We start from the raw sequence: 22691 nt of genomic DNA, 5'->3' as shown, positions 1-22691 counted from the left end.
AAACAAGCGAAGTCTTTATGAATGAGTCATTGAATCATTCATTTAAGAGATTTGTATAAAAACGCTGATTCATCCAGTAATGAAACAAGTCTTTACAAGTGAGTCATTGAATCATTCATTCAAGAGATTTTTATAAAAATGCTGATTCATCAAGTAATGAAACAAATCTTTACGAGTGAATCATTGAATCATTCATTTAAGAGATTCATTTAAAAATGCTGATTCATCCAATAATGAAACTAGTGAAGTCTTTACAAGTGAGACATTGAATCATTCATTCATTCAAGGATGCAGCCTCTGAATTGGGACGCCGCCAATTTGTTAAAAAAAAATTGATTGCAGCCATTCTTTTACGGTGTCGTGTAATGATGTAATTCTGATTCTGTGATCGTACATGTCGAATATCATACGATTATTGAAACTGACTTGTTCTGTTATACACACTGGAGTGTTTTGAGCTGGACTACATGAAGAGATAATGGATGCTGATTATGTTTAAAGAGGAGGAAAGCCTTCATGTCACGTAGTCAAAGCGAGATTAGATGAATATGTTCCTCCAATCTTTAAACACAAGAATCAAATACAGTCGATTCCAGAATTGATCCAACTCTGTCTGAATGCAGCAGCTGTAGCTCTGTGTCTTTGAAGCGCTCAGTGTTTGTGGGACCGTTCGCTCAGAGTGGTTCTCATACGCCGAGGTAACAGATACGTCTGTCCGGCCGTCCTGCACGGGTCAGTCGCTCTGCCATTGTCCGTCCCGTCTCTCTTCTGCTGGCCTCACATTAAAAGAGCGTCTGTCAGCGCCTCCTAAATGAGCTGCTGCACTCGTCTCGGTTCACATCTTCAGCACACACACGTCACCGCTCACACCTTCACTTTCCCAAACTCTGCTATGTTAAAGATAAATAATAAAATGCATCTAACCATACAACCACGCATAGTTAGGATAGCAGAACGAATGGGCTTATCAAGGGAGGAGAAACACTTCCCCTGTGTCCAAATAAACTCCATCAAACAAATGCAAATTCATCTGTTCATCTTAGCAGAAGCAATCCAAATAAGACGCATGCCAATATCCATCTTTTCCAAACAAGTCTACTTTGTTTTAAATGATGTGCAGCACTTTCAGTTTAGGGAACTTCCACTAAAAAGAGTTATAAAAAAACACTGACTATAAGAAAACAGTGGACAACAGCATCTAAAATATACATTTGACCCTGTAAGCTAATATCTTGATTGTTGTTGTTTGAAGACAGACGTGCATGAGAGTGTTTGTGTTGTGTGTTCGAGGGAGCTGAAGGGTTTGGTGGTGACGCTGAGCTCTGACGGCCGGCTCCAGTGCTCCTACATGGGCACGGACCCGTCCTTCTTCACCGCACCCAAAGTTGAAGCCCGCGAGGTCAACTATGATGAGGTGGACACAGAGATGAAGGTGCTGCAGAAGGTTATTCGCGAGGCCACCAGAACTCAAGGTACGCACAGATGTTGAGCCAAATAAAGATCAAATTTACACCAAACTGAACGCCAGACCTGTGCCTGATCAAAGACGAGCCTCTGGGCTTTAAACAACTCCCTCCGTGTATTTATGACTGGGTCAGCAGGAAATCACATTATGCTCTGTTTACTTTCTTCATATGTGTTTGACATAATTTTTAAGCAAAACGTACTGATGTTTTCCACCTTTTTAATCAGGGTATCTTTGCTGCTAATGTAACCATGGCTGAGTGGTCAGGAAAAAAAAGATTTTGATTAATGATATCATAGCCTAACAATCACAATCAAATACTGATCGCCACATTTTCCAGAAAGCCAGAGCTGAGTATATGTCGCACCGGGTCAAAATTGTATTGAGAGAAAAAATGCACACAGATAAGTCATATTTTATTATTACATTCAGAAATAATGTAAAATATTGATCAGTGAAATGAAACATTTGCAAACTTTAATGTATTTTACTTTCCTTCACTCCATAAAAATTGTTCAAATTTAAGGGTATACAGAAAAAGAATGAAAAATAAAGTCTGAAGTAAACCGAAACCATAGAGGCCTTCATTATAAACAACACTTTATTATAAACACCAGGCCTAAACGAATTTAAAACGAAACTGAAACCTTGCCTAACTGTGTTAAACATGAATGTGAGGAAAGATAAAACAAAAACATAAAATATTTCTGTACGAACACAGACCAGTCAATTCTACATCAACAATAACTGACCGATTTTTACCGTCATTTACAGCATTCAATAAACATAAAAAATGATTATTTTGCCAAAAAAAAGATCTACAGCGTTTTTCTACTTTACCACATTAAAAGATGCAATTATAGAGGTAAATAAAAGAGAAACAAACATGACTTTGTACTTCACTTCTGTCCCCATATCCATGGAAAACAGCAAACTTCACAGGTGCAAAAAATGTTAAAATTAGTTTGATGACGAATAAGCTGCGATATAATGATAGTAATGCTAGAACTGATATATTTTTGCGTGATTGCACTTAATTGAATTAGAATAAATCAGATTGGATTATAAGTCGGAGCACATTTCAGATTATTAAAAAAATTAACAAAGTATTTTCCAAAAAAAGTCGGATCCTGTCCTAGATCTGAAAGTTCTGTTCACAAAAAGTATGATTTTGTGTGTTTGTGTGTGTGATGTTTCTCCAGACATCCTCCCGAGGGCAGAGACGGAAGAAGAGCTCAGTCTGACCGCCGTCGTCTCGTCTAAGCTGGATGAAGTCTCGGTACAAACACTCATCTCATCAGAGCATGCCATATCATTCTCCTGTAACCGTCTACTGCGGGAGAACAGCTGATTTGCTGTAGTCGTTAATACATAGCAGATTAGACATGTAAATGTTATGTGGCATTTTAATTGTATCTGTATATAGTTTAATGCCAAAAGCAACCCTTCTCTTGCTTTTTTACATGATTAAATGGTCCGTTACGCCATCCTCTTTGGCTACGGCAATTAGCAGTCTACTTCCGGTTGCCGTTCCATCAGCAGCTGTGCTTAAAGTCCCTACAGCAAGCAACACTTTACCACTTATTTAAAACTTAAAGCATTATTTACTTGATTTATGAATCTTTTTTACACACATTCACACAGTGAATCACATTCAGATGGCTAGATGAAACATATCATAGATGTCTATTACCTTTATATAAAACTACGCCTAAATGAAAAATTTTATTAAATCCAAATGAGGACATCCTAGAATCTCCCTGAGAGGTTTTGTCACATTTATCTCAGTTTTGGAGATAAATTTGCCTTATTGAAGTAAACACGCACACCTTTCACTAATTAAATGAAGACATCGGAATAAAAAACAAAGCATTTGCAACATTTTATAAATATAATTTATTCTTATAATTGATCTTTTAGTTGTAAATTCCAAATTGTGAGACATAAACTCGAAATTGTAAGAAAAAAGACAAATTTGTGAGATTAAAAAGTTGTAATTATGCTTTCTTTAAAGTAGAATTATTTATAAATAATTCATCTCAATGACTTCAGACAAACTTTAACCCAAAAAAAAAAAAAAATTTACTTTTTGATTGTCTTAAATGGACCTTTGTTGCAGATACTGTTGTCTCTATATAGTGTGCACACTTTCTGCCCGTCTGCTGAGCACACAGTGTGTGTGATTGTGTTGTGATTGTGATTTCTCAATTCAATTCTCACAGTGTGCTGTCATGGCGGAGATGAACGGCATGCCCGTCCCCTCTGTCACAGTCCAGGTGAGCGCAGGTTTTCTTCTGGATGGCGTGTGTAGTGCTCTCTGAAGCTGAGCTGATCATGTCCTGAATGTGTGCTTCACTCTCAGGTGAAGATCAGGAGTCGTACTGCGGTGCAGAGCCCGAAGATGACGGTGTGTGTTCAGCCTCCTCTGGCCATCACACAGGACCAGTTCATGCTGGACTCCATGGGTACGACTGTCTTTACTTATTTCAGCATACTTTTTCACAAACATGCCCATGTTTTAGTTTTAATGCCTAAGTTTTGAATGATTTTGATCATTTCATGCTTCAAATGATTAACCCTCGGGTAATTCTAAACCCTGCAATGTTTAATCTTCACCTTGGGTTATTAATTCATATTATTTATGTATTATATATTCCTGACTACCATCCAGATTATCTTGAATATCATCTTCAGACCATAACCACATAAAGCAGTCGTTCTTCAGATTGTTTCTGTACAAAGTGTATAAATATATTTAATGAGCTCTGTATCACCAAACCAGACAAACCTGAGACGTTCTGAGCATTTTTTTTGTATGAATACGTTGGCCTTAGCCAAATGTTTTGATTTGTTCTCGTCTTTTAAAGCGCGTTTCAAACCCGTGATGTTTGTGCAGTGGTTGATTGACAGGTGATTTTGCCATTGTCTAGGGTGTCAGATAAGCGATTACTTCGGAAAGTGGTTTGCGTTTCAGGACTGAGAAAGAATGTTATATGTAACATTGTTCTACATTACAGAGAAATACTAAAGCATTATAATGAGCCTTTAAAATATAAATGAAGCGCTCAAGTGCACACGTAAAGCACCAGCAAAAGTAATGATTATGAATGTGTTGGAAAAAACAGAAAGGTGTCTGACTGTCTGCTCACAATGGTAATTTATCTCCACGCTCCGCTCAAACACTTGAATGCACATCTAATGACTGCTCATTTATCTAGGTTAATGTTGGAGAGAGCGGCCGTGTAAAACAGCTGACGTTAGGATACGACTTGCATGTTCGCGGTTCGATGAATGATAGATGGGTGAACGTTTGGATTTCCTGCCTGACAGGATTACCACATGAACCAGCCGCGTTAGCGGTCTGTCCATCACAGACTGCGAGACTTCGCCACTTCCTGTGGAGTGTTTTTTTCTGTGGCCAACTGAATAATTAAAACGTGGTTAACTAAGCCTCTTCCCATCCACTAACGTTTGGTTGACTATGAGGGAGCAGCGCTAGATGATTCTTTATGTTAGAAACTCAAACACTTTTACCATAGTGCATAAACTAATACATTTTGATGTTTGCAACACGTAAGCAGCTCCATATGTATTGCTTTTTTGGCGTAGTAAACTTGCTCAGTTCCTCACCTGATACAGCAGAGCACTGGGGTACGAGACCTGTGAAACACTGGAGAAATGAAAAACACGATACAAGAGCTCAAGGCATGGTTGCTTCAGCATATGCATTTTTCTGTCTCACGTTTGCTTTTATTAACACTATCGGTTATGTTTAGAGTAGGGCTCGGTGTAGATGCTGGTATCTTCAAACGCTATAGAGCAGAAACCTTTGAATGCCACTCACTAGATGTCTCATTTACGACCAGTATAAACCAAAACATTCAACCAATGTCATAAAATATTCACATTTATCTACTTGGGATAAAACTAAATGCTCTTTTCACACAAATCATTGGACATTTCACTTTGAAAGTGTTGCGAAATGTGCAAGAAGCATCCTAAAATAATAATTGAGCCTGGGTTTAATCGATCAGGCCGTGAGTGTAAATTATGAGCGCTTATGATGACATTTAATATGATGTTGGCCAACCAGAAGCCAGTGTCACATCCTCGTAATGTTAAAGAGATGCTGAACCCAGACAAGCTCTTTACTCAGACATTTCTACTGAAAGACTTCAGTCTTGAGTTTCACCAGACTTCCTCCTGTCATCCAGTCCAGCAACACAACTGAGCCATTAGAGCTTGGCAGTGTGTAATATATACTCATTACCCAGTTAATGTACAGTACACACACACACACACTCGGTTCATACTTAGACAAAGATAGGCATCAGAACACATTGTGTCTTAAATGTCCCGTTTTTCGTGTTTTTTTTAAAGCTTTGATTGTGTTTATAGTGTGCAATATAACATGTGTTCATGTTTCGTGTGTAAAAAAACACAGTATTTTCCACATAATTGACTTATCTGTATACCGCTGTTCCACCTGTCATAAAACCGGGCTGATGACTTCCTTGTTCTATGAAGTCCCTCCTTCAGAAATACGTAACGAGTTCTGATTGTGCCAGCGGTTCCTGTGTTGTGATTCGACAGCAGCTTAGCGCTCCTTGCCCGGAAAGGTCACGCCTCTTACCATAACGTGTGCTGCACATAGTTTTACATGTGGATTATTGTGGTGTTGTGCCGAATGAACACAAAAGACAATAATTCCCGAGAGACTGAACTCTTTAATCTCCACAAGCAGCGACAGAAAATGTACAACGTTAGCGCTCACTCAGAAGAGTACCTCATACGGAAAACAGCCATATACAGAAACATAGTCCCCTCTTGTGGCCATTATGTGCACTGCAGTCCAACATTAACTATTGCAGTAAGGATACCACAATTATAATTTTCGGGAACCGAGTTAAACATAAATTGTAACCATTGATCTCCAAGTACAGCGTCCCTGGGAAGGCCAAACAAAGGTGATTGGACTGCGGGATGAAAATAACAGCGTTTCGACGACATGGCAACAAACACACTCTACAAACGCAACTCTTGTGTATTCCTGTGGGCGGAGGTTAGTCAAAAACTGTTTTAGTGACGTCATTAAAGAAGGAAGTAGAGGGATGTAGTCCAAACTGGCCGTTCGATGTAGGCGACTTCTGTTAAATAAAATATCTCGCTTGGCATTGAACTTTGAGCTTTAAAATTTTACAGATTTTATTTATACTCTAACAACAACATTACACACTAACTAAAGTTTGAAGCGTGAGATCACGAAGAACGGGACCTTTAATTTTTACTTTAGGGGCTGCTTAAATGACACCTTTTCTACTGAAAACCGAATACCTTTAATGCATTCTTGCCGTTCATTTACGTGTTTAGTCTATAGGTTTGCGTGTTTGAGTGTGTGTGTGTGTGTGTGTGTGCAGAAGCTTGGTATTTTTTTTTTTTTTTTTTTTTTTTTAAGTGATATTTGCCAAATTACTTTACTGGTCCACATAATACAGAAAAATTTGTTGTGTCTGCGGGTTATAATCATAAAATCTTTGGCCAAATTGTGCAGCCCTACAAAAAAAAAGTACATCTTACCTAGAGATTTAATTTTATTGCAATCATAATTCTTAAAATCCACTGAGCCTTATTATTATTTTTCTATTTCTCAATTATTTTACATTACAATAGTAATATTCTTTATTTTTTTTGGTTTATTGTTTTGTTTAATATTTTCAGTATCTTAGTATTATGTAGAATAGGTTTTTAATAATAATAATAATAATTATAATTATTATTATTATTATTATTATTATTTTATAGTACCTGGAGCTTTTTTTTATTGCAATATAAATTTTTATCAGAAAAAAATCCCAGTCAGACCCCCCCAACTTGTGTACCCATTATTTAAAAAAATATATATATAAATATAAAAAACGTAAAGCCTCCTAAAGGCTGTGGATTACAGTCATTCTACCAGAACTATAGTCAGAACTATATTCTATATAAAAACATTAAAATGAGATGATTCTCATGTGTAAGGTGAAATTATGTATTTAACCCCAAAATCAAAAGTACAAATTGAAAAATCTAAAGAATGTAAAATTACTATATTTTAGGGTCATTAATATTGTTTGCAATGTGAGATTGTCATGACACTGCCCTTTGATTCAGGAGTGAAGTAACCCAATAATCAGAACAATCTGTTCTTCTTCCAGTTTATTCACCCGACAGAAGGCTGTTTACAGTGTTGCATTGGTTTGAAGTATCATGGACGTCAGTGTTTATGCTGCAGAACACATGATGGCATTCCTCCTGAACTCTGTGTGTTTGATGTTGTTTGACAGGCAGTGGCTGTGAGTCAGTGGTGAGGTTCTCGGCGTTTCTGAACGGCCTCTATCCTCCGGCGGATATGAGCGGAGACATCGCTGTGTCCTACAGCTCGGCTACAGGTACGGCTCCTCACGACACTCCCACGCTCTGTTTGTCTGACTCCGTCTCCGAGCTCTGGAACACATTAGCCTCTTTCCTCACTTCTTTAAGCCCTTTTACTCATTTCAAGATGTCTGGATGATTGCCAATGCAGAAAAAGCAGCAGAAAGACTGCGTTTGTGCTGCCGTTTCTCTTGGATGGTGTCTGTGTTGGCAGAGACTGCTGGAAAACTTCCTGAAAATATCCGGGAGTTTCCCTTTTCTTTGGCTCTCTTTTTCTCTCTGTCCTTTTGAAAATAGTGAGTCTGTTTAACACATTAGATCGCAGGTAGGACTACACACACACACACACACACACACACACAGAGAGACTCACAAGCACACACACACTAACACGCGCACACATCCTAAATGAGGACGTATCATAGACTTCTATTGATTTTATATGAAGCAAATTATAATGACCAAACCTTAACAATAAGGTGTGTGTGTGTGTGTGTGTGTGTGTGTGTGTGTGTGTGTGTGTGTGTGTGTGTGTGTGTGTGTGTGTGTGTGTGTGTGTGTGTGTGTGTGTGTGTGTGTGTGTGTGTGTGTGTGTGTGTAAAACTGATGATAATTTGGAACCAAAAATGATTCAGACACTTTGACCTGACCATGTTTTGCTCAAGTGTTTTCTGACACAGTTTAACTCTGAGATCTTGTCATATTTTATTACCATTTTTGAAACTATAGTGAATAAAGTTAAGTCTTTTTGTTCCTGCATCAGCAAGTTATTTACAGAAATTTAACGCAAATGAGTTTGAGTTTGATTGTTACTTTTTTAGTTATTCATTTATTTAATAATTTACTTCTTTGAATCATTGTCCATCATTTTGCGAGCAACTGGTGATAAAGAAAAAAGCCACGTTGCAATATTGAAAATATTTCCATTTTAAACCATGAAGGCGAGCCAGTGGATATCACACTAACAAAGTGCAAAGTTTGCGTGAGAGTTGTGAAGAAGTCTCAATTTATTCACAACATAATTGAAAGTAAAAGCTGGTCGAGCTTTTGGCATGCTGCATTACAGCACATATTCTCTTAGAGATGATGAGAGATGAATCTAATTTATTTTCTTAACATTTCTCTTGTGGCCCATAGTAAGAATAAAATGAGTATTTTTCATGGATCGACAAGAATTTTGTGTTTAAACAAGTTTTTTTAAATGAGGAGTAAGCTATCTAACTAATCTTTTATTGTCCTCACTTATAGCGTGTCGGTTATGCTGTGATGCACTATGATATAGCGGGGCAAATTAATTGCAATATTAATTTAATAATAAAAGAAGCATAATAATAATTTAATAGCCCTGCATGCCAGTCTGCTATATATATAATATATATATGGGCGACATTATATTATTATTATTTTTTTGGATGTAGGTTCTGCTAACAAATTATTCACTTTGACTTGATAGATTGACTAAGAACAATTAAATATGTGAATAAGTAAAAATGTGAATATATATTTTTAATTTTAATTTAAGGTCCTTGAGTTATGATTACCACAATGCATCTTTTTGTTTGTGGATAACCATTTGTTGAGCCAATGAGTTATTATCAAATCCAGCCCCTGATCAGCACTGAAGCCCAGAATCCTCTGGGTTTTGTATGATGTTTGTGATTGTAACATAAGTGTGTGTGCATGCAGATGTGTGTGTGTGTGTGTGTGTGTGTGTGTGTGTGTGTGTGTGGGTGTGGGTGTGGGTGTGGGTGTGGGTGTGTGTGTGTGTGTGTGTGTGTGTGTGTGTGTGTGTGTGTGTGTGTGTCGTCCAGGCCTGTAATTACTGCCTAATCACTTGCTCCTTCCACACCTCAAAACACACTCAGATTAGTTGTGTGCAGCACTTTGAAGGTTTCAATCCAGCGCTTGTTGCTTTCATGTTCAGATTCAGACCTTCACTGACAGTAAACGCATCTTCCCAGAATGGTCTAATTGCACTCGGAGCACATTGAGGTTATGTTCAGAATAGGGTATCCACCAGAAGTGATGTCATCCAGAACTACTTCTTGCCTTGTATATTTGATTGGACTGCCAACCTGAAAGCTTTTAACAAAGGAATAATAATACATGTATTATATATATATATTATATATATATATATATATATATATATATATATATATATATATATATATATATATATATATATATATATATATATATATATATATATATATTATACACATTGAATTAAACATGATCACGTGACCGCGATGTAGCAAACCGCTCTGGATAATGAGTGTTTCTTGCTGTATTTTCTGTACAGTACTCTACGCAGTATTCAAGTCTGACTGCCAGCGCTGCGTCTCTTATTCTGATAATAACGAATAATGCCAGCTAGGGATGTGCGGTAGTGACATAAAATGATATCTCAATATTTTCTGAGATTTTGTGGATAATGATAATAATGAGTGTGTTTTTGTGCTGGTTTAGGTCTGTCGTGGACCACCGACTCATGAAGCTCTTCATCTTCTTCATATTCTGTGCGCTGGTTCGTTCACAGTGGTGACAGAAATACACAATATTTGCCCCTTAAACTGATTTCCAGGGGATTTTTAATAACCTTATTAGATATATGCATCATGTTGGTGTTAATGAAATTAACAACAGGTGCACTAGATGGGCAACAATGAGACAACCCCCAAAACAGGAATGGTTTTACAGGTGGAGGCCACTGGAATTTTTTTTTATCCACCAATTTTTATACAAGTTTTGGGATATCACATAAAAACCCTGGATGGAAATGCCAAAAATGTGCATAAATTCTAATAATGTGCTTAAAAAAACTTATGGGCTCAATAATTTTTTCATCCGATAGGAAGACACGCACATAAACTATGATGGAAACACATTTACTGAATAAATCGCTCGATGCGCAACAAAAAACACAGCAGAGGCTGTGATTGGATAACTGGACTAACCAGTGGACCAATCACATCGCAGCATCTCAAATGTTGCTTCGGTGGTTCTGAAAGTCAAAGTCTATCTTCAGAATGATTTGGTTTAATTCCTCCAGAAGCGTCTTGCACGATTGTGTTCACAAACACCAGCATCCGAACTCAAGATCACATGACAGCGTTTATTGTGTTTCATCTGACGCTCTGAGAATTTATGATGGAGCCAGACTGAAGAAACTTACATTTTTATTACTGATATTTTGGTCTAATTTACCAGGAAGTCTCCTGAAAACATGGGATGGAAATGCTGATTTTTTTCATAAATGTTTTATGCCATATTTCCAATTCCAAATTAAATTCACCACTTTTGAAGGAAACATCACTACTGGGAGACGTGGAGCTTTAAGTAGAGCTGCAGGGAACCTGTGACCTCCAGAAAGATTCCTGCAGAATCACTGAATTGTTTTTAATTGATGTATTTTTTAACTACCAATGAGAGTGCGGTGCTCTCAGCTCAGTTTTATGATGTTTAAATCCATTCTGAAGATTTAAATGTGGCTTAGATGGAGCAGTGTTTGTGTAGGAGCTGCAGGAATAGCTCTGGAGAACATGAGGAATGCGGAGCGTGTTTTTGGGAGTGTGGTTTCGATGACTGATGCAGCCGCTGCTGAAAGTGTCTTTTCTGGGCAGTAATGGCTGTTCCTGTCTTAAAAGTAAACAGAGCTGTTGCTGCTGACACGGACGATGAGGTGAGCTGGTCAGGGTTAGTCAGTTTACACAGAGCTTTGCGCAAACGGAGCGGGAACTGCGAGGGGAGACTGATGCCACATTTAGACCTGCGAGCAGAGGTGTATCTCCAGCACTTCCAGCTCACAGGTCAGATTTCATACAGTGTGCTGCCGGTCAGTGCAACAGCTACCGCGGGTTTCAGTAAAAGCTTTTTGGATGAATCTCAGGAAAAACTGGTCCAGGTCACATTTCAGCCTAAAATCTGAGAGTGTCTATTTACAGTAAGTGCAGATAGCATCCCTTGTTGTCAAACACTATTTACAGTAGCTCCGCCCACCTATGCCTGGAACTCAGTATCTTCAGTGGCGCAGCAGTAGCGAGTGAGGCTCGCTGACCTGGCTTTTAACCCGATCGACGCAGGTTTCGAATCCTTCTTTTGGCGAACTAGCATTTATTTTCAATAAAAATTATGTTCTAAAAGTGGAAATAAACTGCAAACAAGTGTTAATAATAATATTAAAAGTGTTGATTTGGTAGGGTTAGGGGAAGGTGTAGGGATGGTTTTTATTCTCCCAATAAGGCAGCATCCATTTAATAATTTTAATAAATACAATCATTTCAATTCAATCATCAATCGAACTGATACTTTTACATGGTGTAAATAAAATATTGTTAAGAAAATGCTGCTGTTTTCACTGTTAGCCACTGACAAAAAATATATATATTTCTAAAGGATCATGTGACACTGAAGACTGGAGTAATGATGCTGAAAATTCAGAATTGATCACTGGATATAAATTACAGTTTACTATATAATCACATAGAAAACAGCTGATTTACACTGGAATAATATTTCACTATTTTTACTGTATTTTGATACAATAAATGCAGCAAATCTTAATTATTTAAAATCATTCCTTATGACCAGTAGTGTATCTCTTTTTATCCATTTTTAGTACTGTAATACTAGAATACATTTTTCTTTTTAGCTTTTTAAAATTTAATACTACCATAACGTAGAAATACTTAGCAATGTAAACAGTTTATGTATTTTTATTAAAACATTTTTTTAATGTTCTTCTTATGGCGAGCGTGACTTTGAATGTTTATAGCTGGTAGCTTCATGACATTTCTGTATGAGTTGTTTTTCCTGTACTGCAGTCACACCTGCGGACTCATCTGTATCCCTCTGATCCGTGCGTGAGTGTGTAATCAGATATTAAGTGTCGTGTTCTTCTTCTTTCTTGCTGCCGCACATGCATTTCAGAGCTCAACCCCGCAGGTGAGTGTTTTTATGTCATCAGATATAACTGCATATGTGCAGCTGTAAACAATTTAATATGCAATAACACACACAAATTCATCCTCTACTCCACAAACACTGATCCTGTGTGTGAACAGCACAGTATGCTCCAGCATCACTCATCTTATGTTCTGTTCTTCAAACTCACGCCGTCTCATCCCAATAGAACAGAAACACTGAGTGCTATAAATGTTGTCAATTTAGGGTGAAATGAATGAAGATGTATTTGAGTGGGTCTTGAATGAGTCGTGTACATCTGAAGAGTTCACATGTCTGTGTGTTTGTGTTGACTCTGTCAGGAATCCCTCGAGTGTCTCAGTGTAGATTCGTCCTGCCTCTCCGGTTAGTGTGCTGCCCGTCCTCAGCTATCAAGAATGGCAAGTACAAGATCACCATGGACACCAACAAACCTCCCGTCAACCTCAGTGACGTTTTCCCAGGTACCGCACCAAACACATATTACATAATTCCATTTTAGTCCAGCCTTCTCTGGAAATGATAAGTGAATCATTCAGAAATACACTGCATCACATGTCGCCACAGGATTTCTTGCCAAAAAGTCAGCCGTAACCTGTACTTCCATTACCAATACTACTATTAAATTAAAATGGGTATAGTAGTCATGGGTTGAACTTGGCCAAATACTGAGTTTGTGCTACACCAGCATACACCGGGCCTCACTTCAGCAAACACACATGAGGATTTTGGGAGAAATTATGAGATATTTCATGTGTGTAGTGAAAGGCTGTGATTTGATAAAGCCTCAAACTAAAGGAATCAATTATCAATGTATTTGTTCACAATTTAAATGTAAATAAATAACTTTTTATTTGTGTAAGATTTAGTCAAATATAGCTAAATAATTATTATTAATAGATTACTAATTGCATTTAAAGAACATTCGCCCATTTAACACTTGATCAAGTATTTCTGCATTCTGCTTATTACAGATTTTATTCTTAAGAATAAAATTGACTATTATTTCCTTTTTGTTTAACTTATTGTTAAACTTAAAAAGTTACAAAAACATTTCTGAAATTAGGTTTAATTTATTTATTTTTATTTTTATTTTAGTTTCTAATTCTTTTTTTCCAGTTAATAATGGTAGTACTTAAACTTCTTTCAGTTTATTGACAAGGCAACATTTCTAATGTTCCTTTAGTTTAAGTTTTTCAAATAATATTTATTTCAGCTTTATTTTAGTTGACAGAAATGTTTTTAATAATTTCTGATCATAACTCTGCTCATTGCATGAGAAAGACGGAGTGCAGTTGAATGTAACAAACCACTCCATCTCAAGACAGGCTCTTAAATATATATATATATATAAAAAAATGCTGCAGGTTAGTGACAACATATTTTAAATGCACCATATTTTTAAAGAGAATATATAGGATCAAAATTCCCACATTTCCATGGCGCTGCTGAGCAGTGGAGTCAGTGCTGTTATCAGGGTGAGGAGAGGCATTCTGTCTGAGATAATATGAGGCCTGAGCTGCGGTCAGATAAGGAAGAATCCGCTGTGCTCCGGCGTCCTGCGTGCTGATAAGAGCCTATCTCTGTCTGACATCCGTTCAGCCACTCTGCATGACAATCACAAGCCATCAGGAGGGACAGAGACACACATCAACATGTGCCTGTGTTCAGAGCGAGAGGACGCTGAAGAAGGTTGTCCTTTGTGGATACGCACTACCACTAGCACAGTGTCACGGTTTATGAAGATTGTTCAGTACACAGAGAGACACTCATGAGATCACACATTATTGCTAGGTTATAAGGCTGTCAGATGATCGTTTTCAGTGTAAACCTCATTTATGTTCCTATAATATTTATTTTCCTTTAAAAACCCTCTGCCCCATAGCAGTCCGTCACGCAAATATATATCCCGAAAATTTTACAGTTCTTGGTACCATAGCAAAAACTTTTGGAAGTGTTTTTTGTTTTTTTGTTTTTAACTAACAAACAATAAAAACAGTGAATTGACAATTGAGTTGATCATTAATGCTAATAATAATTAAGTAAATAATGCATTAATACATTAGCATTTAGCCTTCAAATATTTTTTAGTTAAACAAAACATTACAACAAAAGATCAAATGAAGGGTTAGTAATAAACACAGTGGCAGGTCTGTTGCACTTACAGATCTATTCTGACACATCATATTTTTGTCCACTCTGTTGCAATGGTTATTAATGTCAATTATCGCAATTTTTGGATTCAGTCTTGAATTTAAATATGTTTGTCACTGCTGAAAACGTGTGGACTTAACAGAATAAGAAACAAAACTTTCCTGTAGCTCAGTGGTTAGAGCATGGCACTAGCAATGCCAAGGTCAGGGGTTCGATCCCAGTGATTGCACATACTCAGATACAAAATGTATAGTATAATGCAATGTTAGTCGCTTTGGATAAAAGCGTCTGCCAAATGCATAAATGTAAATGTTATTTAAATGATGAATGGGTTATATACAAAAAGCAAATCCTTTATAATCAATGAAGCTGTCAATCACTTCAGTTCCATGTGACCTCACTGACTGAGTTTAAACTCCATTATAATCACAAAGCTGTCTATACTGCACAATGAATCTCTTATTTACATCGGTTATCCTCTTTGGTTATAATAAAATTATAACCTAGTGTGCAGAACTCAGATCTTGCGCTGAACGAAAACTTGGATTCTGACTAACTTAAACGCCTCTGATTGGCCGTTATGTTCACGCACTCATCAGACATGTCTGTGATTTGTTACATTGCTCAACACTGCAGAAACACATTGTAAATAGAAACCTTTGATGCTCTTCACAGCACACTCACACACACACACACACACACACGGGAGCGTTTTAAAGCTGCATCCTTTGAGTGGTTACCGAACTGACCCGGTACTGGTACTGCAGAAAGGCTGTTATTGTTACATTTTTAAAACTGTGTGTCTGTCTTTCTCAGACAAAGACGGACAGAAATGTAGAAATATATGTATGTTACATTACTGTTTACTAAACTGCTGTTTCTGGGTTTCAGACTTCTCGGAGAAGTCGGAGAATAACGACAGCAGTGCTTTGGGCTTCCAGCTCCTCACAGGCTCCAGGGTCATTGTCCTTGCCTCCAAAACATCCCGTGAGTCCTCACACACACACACCCACATCCTTGTTTATACTACTTTGTGGGGTCCAAATGAGTAAGATGAGGAATTCAGTCGAACCCCACAAAGACAACATTTTAAAAATCGTATATAAGAATGTTTGACAAAATATTAAAAGTCACTATAGTATGACCCTTCCCTACACTAACATTCTTATATATATATATATATTATATTATATTATATATATATATATATATATATATTATATATATATATATATATATATATATATATATATATATATATATATATATATATATATATATATATATATATATATATATATATATATATATATATATATATATATATATATATATATATATATATATATATATATATATATATATATATATATATATATATATATATATATATATATATATATATATATATATATATATATATATATATATATATATATATATATATATTATATATTTGTGTGTGTGTGTGTGTCAACGTTGATTCAACATTTAGTCTCATATAAAAGTTTTTATCCTTGTGGGGTCCAAGTAAAGTCACAGTTTCCATATCTTTCGTACTTTGTGGGGGCCTTCTGCCCAGTCTATACCAGTGACTCTTTGCTGCTTTTCTCGCAAGATTTTCTGCTATTATACGTTTTCTGAAAGTCTACATTTTCAAGCTCCTCCTAGACTGTTCATTTAAAATTCACCATCCAACATTTGACCTTCACCAAATTTGATCATCTTGGAATATCTTTAGACCACTGAGACCAAACGCTTTGTAATTGAGATTCTTGTACAATGCATCAAAAATCGACTAGTGCTAGTGTCAAACAGGAAGTGATTTATCTTCTCAATGCTCTATTGAAACACAACTTGAGCAGTATCCAGAAATGAATACTTCCCTACTATATAGTATGCGAAAAACAGTACACCAAAAGAGTAGTATGTCCAAATACATAGTATTCATAAAGCAGTAGGTGAAAAGTCACCCTGGATGATCGAGATTGTGTAGTGCACTTCTGATGGACACTTTACTATCCCATGAAGCCACGGGAGAGGAGTTATGAATGGCAATGAAGCGACTCGACTGACCAGTCTTCTCCATTTCATCAATTCCCACTAAATAAAATAATGTTTCAGGTTGAATACCCTTGTAACTCAGAAAGAGATTTTATGAAATTCATATTATCAGTGTGAGTGCATATTATGAAAGTAAGCCTGAATGTCCAAATCAGTATAGAGAAATCAAACCCTCCTCTAGTCTTGATTGAAAGTGTTTTTAGTTATCTGAAAGTCTTTTGTAGAATGCTGAGCGAACATGCGATAAATCAGTGTAAACTGGTCCTGGGAATGGAAGAATCGGGTACAATTTTAGAGCCACCAGTATTTCCTCAACAAAGAGGTCAGTCAAGTCCTGTAATGAAAGTCTTGTTGTGGTGCCAGTGTGGATCCACATCTCGCTCTCTCTCTCTTTCTTCTGTCCGTCTTTCATGAACGCACACAAACGCACACTTTCACACAAACCCCCCTCACACACGCTTCACTGACGCTCGCATCCATCATGCGAGGAAGCCTGTGATCTGTTTCAGGTTGTCATGAGCTAATTACAGGTGCAGGAGACGGAAGGCTGATAGCGCTGCTCCGTGTGTGTTGACTCTCTGCAGAGCGTTACAGGATCCAGAGCGAGAGCTTTGAGGACATGTGGCTGGTGGCCAAGGAGCTGGTGCAGCGCTTCGACCGGCACTTCGCCTCCCTCGGAGTCAAAGACTTTCGAAACAGTTTCACTGGACCGGTTCCACTGCCAGAGTACTTTGAGACCGTGGACCACCACTTTGAGGTGCCATGTTTCCCACACTGTCGCAAAACAGATTCTTGGCTCCCTATACATTATAGTTACTGTTGGGCGGAAACCTTGTATATCCATTCCATATTTCGTCTTTATTTTTTCTTTATAAATCTTTTCTACTTTTCTAAATCTTATCACCCATTACATCTGTCTGTGGGTTTTGCAAATATCTAACCAATAAAAGTATTAAAAAGAGCTTGTGACTGAACCTCTTAACTCCATTGGCTCCTCAAACTTTCAGTCAAATCTCATAACTCCACCCACCTCTATCTAAGTGCCGCACACAGTTTGGAACTTCTCTGCTTGTTTGCAATGCAATCGTGAATAAAGAACTGGTTCTTTGAAGAACTACAGCGTTTTCTTTACTCAAGAAACACTATATACATATATATATATGACAAATGACAGTAAACTGAGTGCCCACATATAGATACAGTAAACTTTATAAACTGTAAGTTGATGAAAACGTAATGCTGAAATTACTGCCTGAGATGCAGCCGTTACAATGACACTTGTTACTCCATTTGAGCTTGATTTTGGTAAAATATTAATAATATAATGACACATGCATGACCATATATAAAGCTACAATATCAACTTTGACAACAGTGTTTAATTATTTTAAAAATACAGTGGTTTTGGCATATGAGGTTTCTGGCCAACAGCGGTGATATGGAGGAACATATTGTCATCCCTATTAAATAATGTATGACATTAAAACAACCATCTGAGTAATGTTTCCTCATTTGTAGCTCCGTGTGAATGCACAGAAGTATCAGGATTTACTGTCGGAGAGAGCAGTCCAGTTCAGGGCCATCCAGCGTCGTTTACTGACCCGCTTTAAAGACAAAACCCCAGGGCCACTACAAAACCTGGACACACTGATGGAGGGAACCTACCGGCAAGTAAGTGCAATGAGAACCCGACCCGCACACAAGTTCAATTTTAGGACCAAACTCGACCTGAACCCAAAATCTGTTTCTCATAATTTGACATAGTGTGCAATCAAGTTTTTAATGTTGTTTATATGTCTGTGGTGTTTTTAAAATGCTTTAAGACAAACCATGTGCAGATTCATCAGTCAGCACCATTGCTGAGAATGTTCTCTTTAAAACAGCAGTGAACCAAAGACAGTCTCAAAAACGCCCGTTTCCTGCCGTCACAGACATGTGACCAATCCCATCACGAGTGGGCGGGGCTTTTCCTATCATTATTTCTAATGATGTTGATTTATAGTTGGCAGCCGTCTGACTCTGAGATAATGAATGGAAACATGGTTAGTGTAACATTAACTACACATTATTAGCTGATTGATAACGTAATCAAGCCAAAGACTGTATCCGTTACCGTCATGTGTCCAACTTTATAGAGAGCGATACATAAAACCATCTGATACACTGATTTGTAGACGAGCCTGTATAATTCACTCTTCCTCTTCTTCTTATGAGTCAGTTTCTGGCTGAATTAAACCAATATTTCCACTTGCCATTGTGTAACGTTTACAGTTGAGCGAGTGGATCAGATAATCCGAGCTGCTGTGATTGAGTGAGGCGGAGACTAATTCAGCAGATACTAAATGAAGCAAGGGTGTCGAGTTACATTCAAGCTATTAGGCATGAAGAAATTATTTAAATTATTTAATCCAAATTATTTAATAATTTAAAAACATTTAAATATGTCATTGTGATTATCAAAGATGAGTTTTAAGGGATACAATTATTGCATGCAGGAGGACTTTAAATGAAATCCTGCAAGAGATTCTGAAATACTTCTGAAAAGGCCATTTTTTGCACAGCATGTGAAGACATGTCTCCACCCAGAAGAACGCTAAAATAATACACACAGATCAGGCGTAACATTATGAGCACCTAATATTGTGTTGGTTCCTCTTTTGCTGCCAAAACAGCCCTGACCCGTCGAGGCGTGGACTCCTCTAGACCCCTGAAGGTGTGCTGTGGTATCTGCACCAAGATGTTAGCAGCAGATGCTTTAAGGACTTGTTTGTTCAGCATATCCCACAGATGCTCGATTGGATTGAGATCTGGGGAATTTGGAGGCTCAAACTCATTGTTGTGCTCCTCAAACCATTCCTGAACCATTTTTGCTTTGTGTCAGGAGCATTATCCTGCTGAAAGTGACAAAAGGGCTCATTTACATCTCATTTAGATAAGCCATACCCCCTGTAAAGCTGCACGGTTGCATAGCAACGACAGACGCAACGGGAAAATCGGATCGTATACTATTAATAATAAAGGATAATGTGCATTGTAAATGTCAGTAATTTATCTTTTTTGACATTAAGACTTTTTGAACTGGATTCTGTGATAACCGTATAGTCCTGGTTTAGACCTCAGTTAGTGGTTAGACCTGGTTTAAATCAAAGGATTAAAAAAATCCTGTACATTAAACTCTTCAATACTTTTACTTTTGACTTATAACGCACATTTTACGGCTACGGATACTTTATACTTTTAATTACGTAGGAATTGAATCTGATACATTTACTATTACATTAGTAAATCCTTGTTAAGAATATTAGGTAGTAACTGGCTAAAATTATTAGCGTCACATTCAATTCAAGAATATTAAGGTTTACATGAGCTAAGTCATTCACACCAAGCAGTTGAAGCGTTATTCAAATTAACATGCTAACATTACCATCTAAAAGCCCATTATAGTAATGGTGGTTTTTGGCTTGTGATACGATGCTAACGATTACAATTAAAACGACAGTCCTGAGCTAGCTAATAACAATAGACACATGAGATAACGTGTAGCCTACGTGTTCTTAGAGCGAACACAAAGCGACAAACTTTGATGTTATGGAAACTCACCCCATAAGAAACAGAAAAGATGAAATAAGTTGTTCGGGCACACTTTCTCTTTGTCGGGGTCTTCTTTGTGGATGTAACCATCTCCGAAGTTTGCACTATGCGTCTGTTTGCCTCTAAATGTCCAATAATTTGCATGTCCTGCCACTCTTTTTCCGCAGCTAAAGAATCCAGCCGTATGTTGTACTTCAAAACATTTTCGGTGTAACGGCCACGGTTCAGCTCGTCTGCGATATTCTTTGCGGCGTCCATCTTCATTAAATTTTGATATCAGCTAGAGCCGGCCAGAGCGCTGCATAAATAAGTAGCCACGCTTCCCTTGGAGGGCGGCAGCAATAACAAAAGAAACAAAAGCCGGCGTATCCGATTCCAGTATGGAAATACAAACAGACAATGACACGCCCCTACTGCGAGATAGAATCCCAGAAAAACAAGCCGATTTAAACCTCAAAATGTACGCTTTTAAATAAACCAATACTGCTATCTAAACACGGAGATGCTTCTTCATGATCTCAACTAACAGATTCTGCAAAAAAATCACCAATTTTGGGGAAAAAAAAAAAAATGCTTCTTTCTCAGTTTGCTCAATATTTGTGCTGCCGACTTGTGTCCCTGGTTTCCGTGACGGGTCACATATATATCCTTTTGCCCTATCTTTATAATGCAGATGCAGTTTATTCAGTACATATGTGTGGGTCTGACTGATTTTTCCTTTGTGTGTGTGTGTGTGTGTGTGTGTTGTCTAGTAATGAATGCACAGTCACAGATCTCACACTCTTGATGACTGTGTAGGAGTGAAATTTCAATAGGAAACCGCACAATTGGGAATTCACATGAGGGCAACAGATCTCCCCACACAGATTTCGCAAACAGAGTGCACTAACAGAAAGCTGATTGGTTTGAAGGTGACTTCTGTGTGATCTGTGCTTCATGTATAGCTACACTATGGACATAAAATTTCATGTGATTGCATTTTAAGAAGCGAAACATTTCACCAACTAGTTGCCGCTGGAGCTGCTTAGCATCCTTAGCAATTATATTTGTTAATGGCTGGGATTAAAACAAGGCACTGAATGTCCATTAACAAACTCTGTTTTCCGTTTGTGTCTTGTGTGGTAGCTTTAAAAACTCTCAGGATTCATAGATGAACCTTGGTGCGCTTTTTTGTTGACAAGTTTTCGTCACACATCATGTTCTTGTCAGAGAACTCTGATGTGTCGCCATCATTACACATGAACAGATTGTTGGTTGCCGCTCTACCCTGTGTTTGATGCTTTGAATGCTTGTGGGCAGATGAGATTTCACTTGTTCATTCCTCTTCAACCTCAGTCTCATTCCTCGCATAGAGAGAAAACCCCTTACTTCTAAATTCGGGATCAACAAGATATGTTGAGGTCTAGAGAGCACTGACCGTCTGTGTTTCCCACAAATGTTTTTCCTTGCATGAGAGCTTTAAAAGGATTCTGTGTGTGTGTGTGTGTTTCACTGTGGGCTGTGTGGCTCCCTGTAATTAGCAGTTGAAAGGTGAAGGTGGCCGTCCTGTGAATGACAGCTCGCTGCGGGGCCCCTGCACTCATAATGGAGGCCTCTCTCCAAAAGCCTTGATTTATTTGAGCCCAAATGGAGTGCTAAACAGTGCTAAATGCTGCTCAACACTGATCCTCCTGTCTAAATGAGCTGTGCCATTAATGGCCAGTGCTCTGAGATCTGGAGGTATGTGCGTCCATGTACATGTGTCTGTTTGATGCCAAGTTCAAAAGAGACTCTCAGGTACTGCTTCTGTTTGTGTAACCTATGAAGGCCTTAGGGAGTTCCTGTTTTTCTTCTGCTTTTTTTCCTTTTCCCCTCTCTTCATCAGCACTTATAAGTCTCATTCATAGGCACAAAGAAACATTGATGTAGGCAGCTTAGATTAGATCTGATTACCAAGCCTTTAAAGCCCAATGTTCCTTACAACAGTGACTGCCAGGAAATATCATAATCATGCAATAAAAATGAGTCTTGATTTAATTGATCAAATTCAGTTTAAAAATGTGTTTCCAAGACTAAAGGT

The 22691-nt window shown here is 37.7% G+C and overlaps 1 protein-coding gene across 1 annotated transcript in view; it reads left to right on the top strand.

Moving 5' to 3' along the window:
* The window catches only part of bbs9 (Bardet-Biedl syndrome 9), a 104875-nt gene that overhangs the window by 15271 nt on the left and 66913 nt on the right, over positions 1–22691 (top strand). Inside the window, exons 10-18 of the mRNA XM_067399632.1 lie at positions 1291–1472; positions 2668–2744; positions 3688–3741; positions 3828–3930; positions 7792–7896; positions 13147–13287; positions 15869–15964; positions 17626–17798; positions 18560–18712. Coding sequence (XP_067255733.1) covers positions 1291–1472; positions 2668–2744; positions 3688–3741; positions 3828–3930; positions 7792–7896; positions 13147–13287; positions 15869–15964; positions 17626–17798; positions 18560–18712 — 1084 coding nt within the window. The remainder of the gene's footprint in view (positions 1–1290; positions 1473–2667; positions 2745–3687; positions 3742–3827; positions 3931–7791; positions 7897–13146; positions 13288–15868; positions 15965–17625; positions 17799–18559; positions 18713–22691) is intronic.

This window comes from Chanodichthys erythropterus, chromosome 2 (genome assembly GCF_024489055.1).
Source record: "Chanodichthys erythropterus isolate Z2021 chromosome 2, ASM2448905v1, whole genome shotgun sequence".
Taxonomy (NCBI): Eukaryota; Metazoa; Chordata; class Actinopteri; order Cypriniformes; family Xenocyprididae; genus Chanodichthys; species Chanodichthys erythropterus.
Note: the sequence above shows the minus strand (reverse complement) of the source record. Positions and strands in the feature narration are given on the sequence as shown.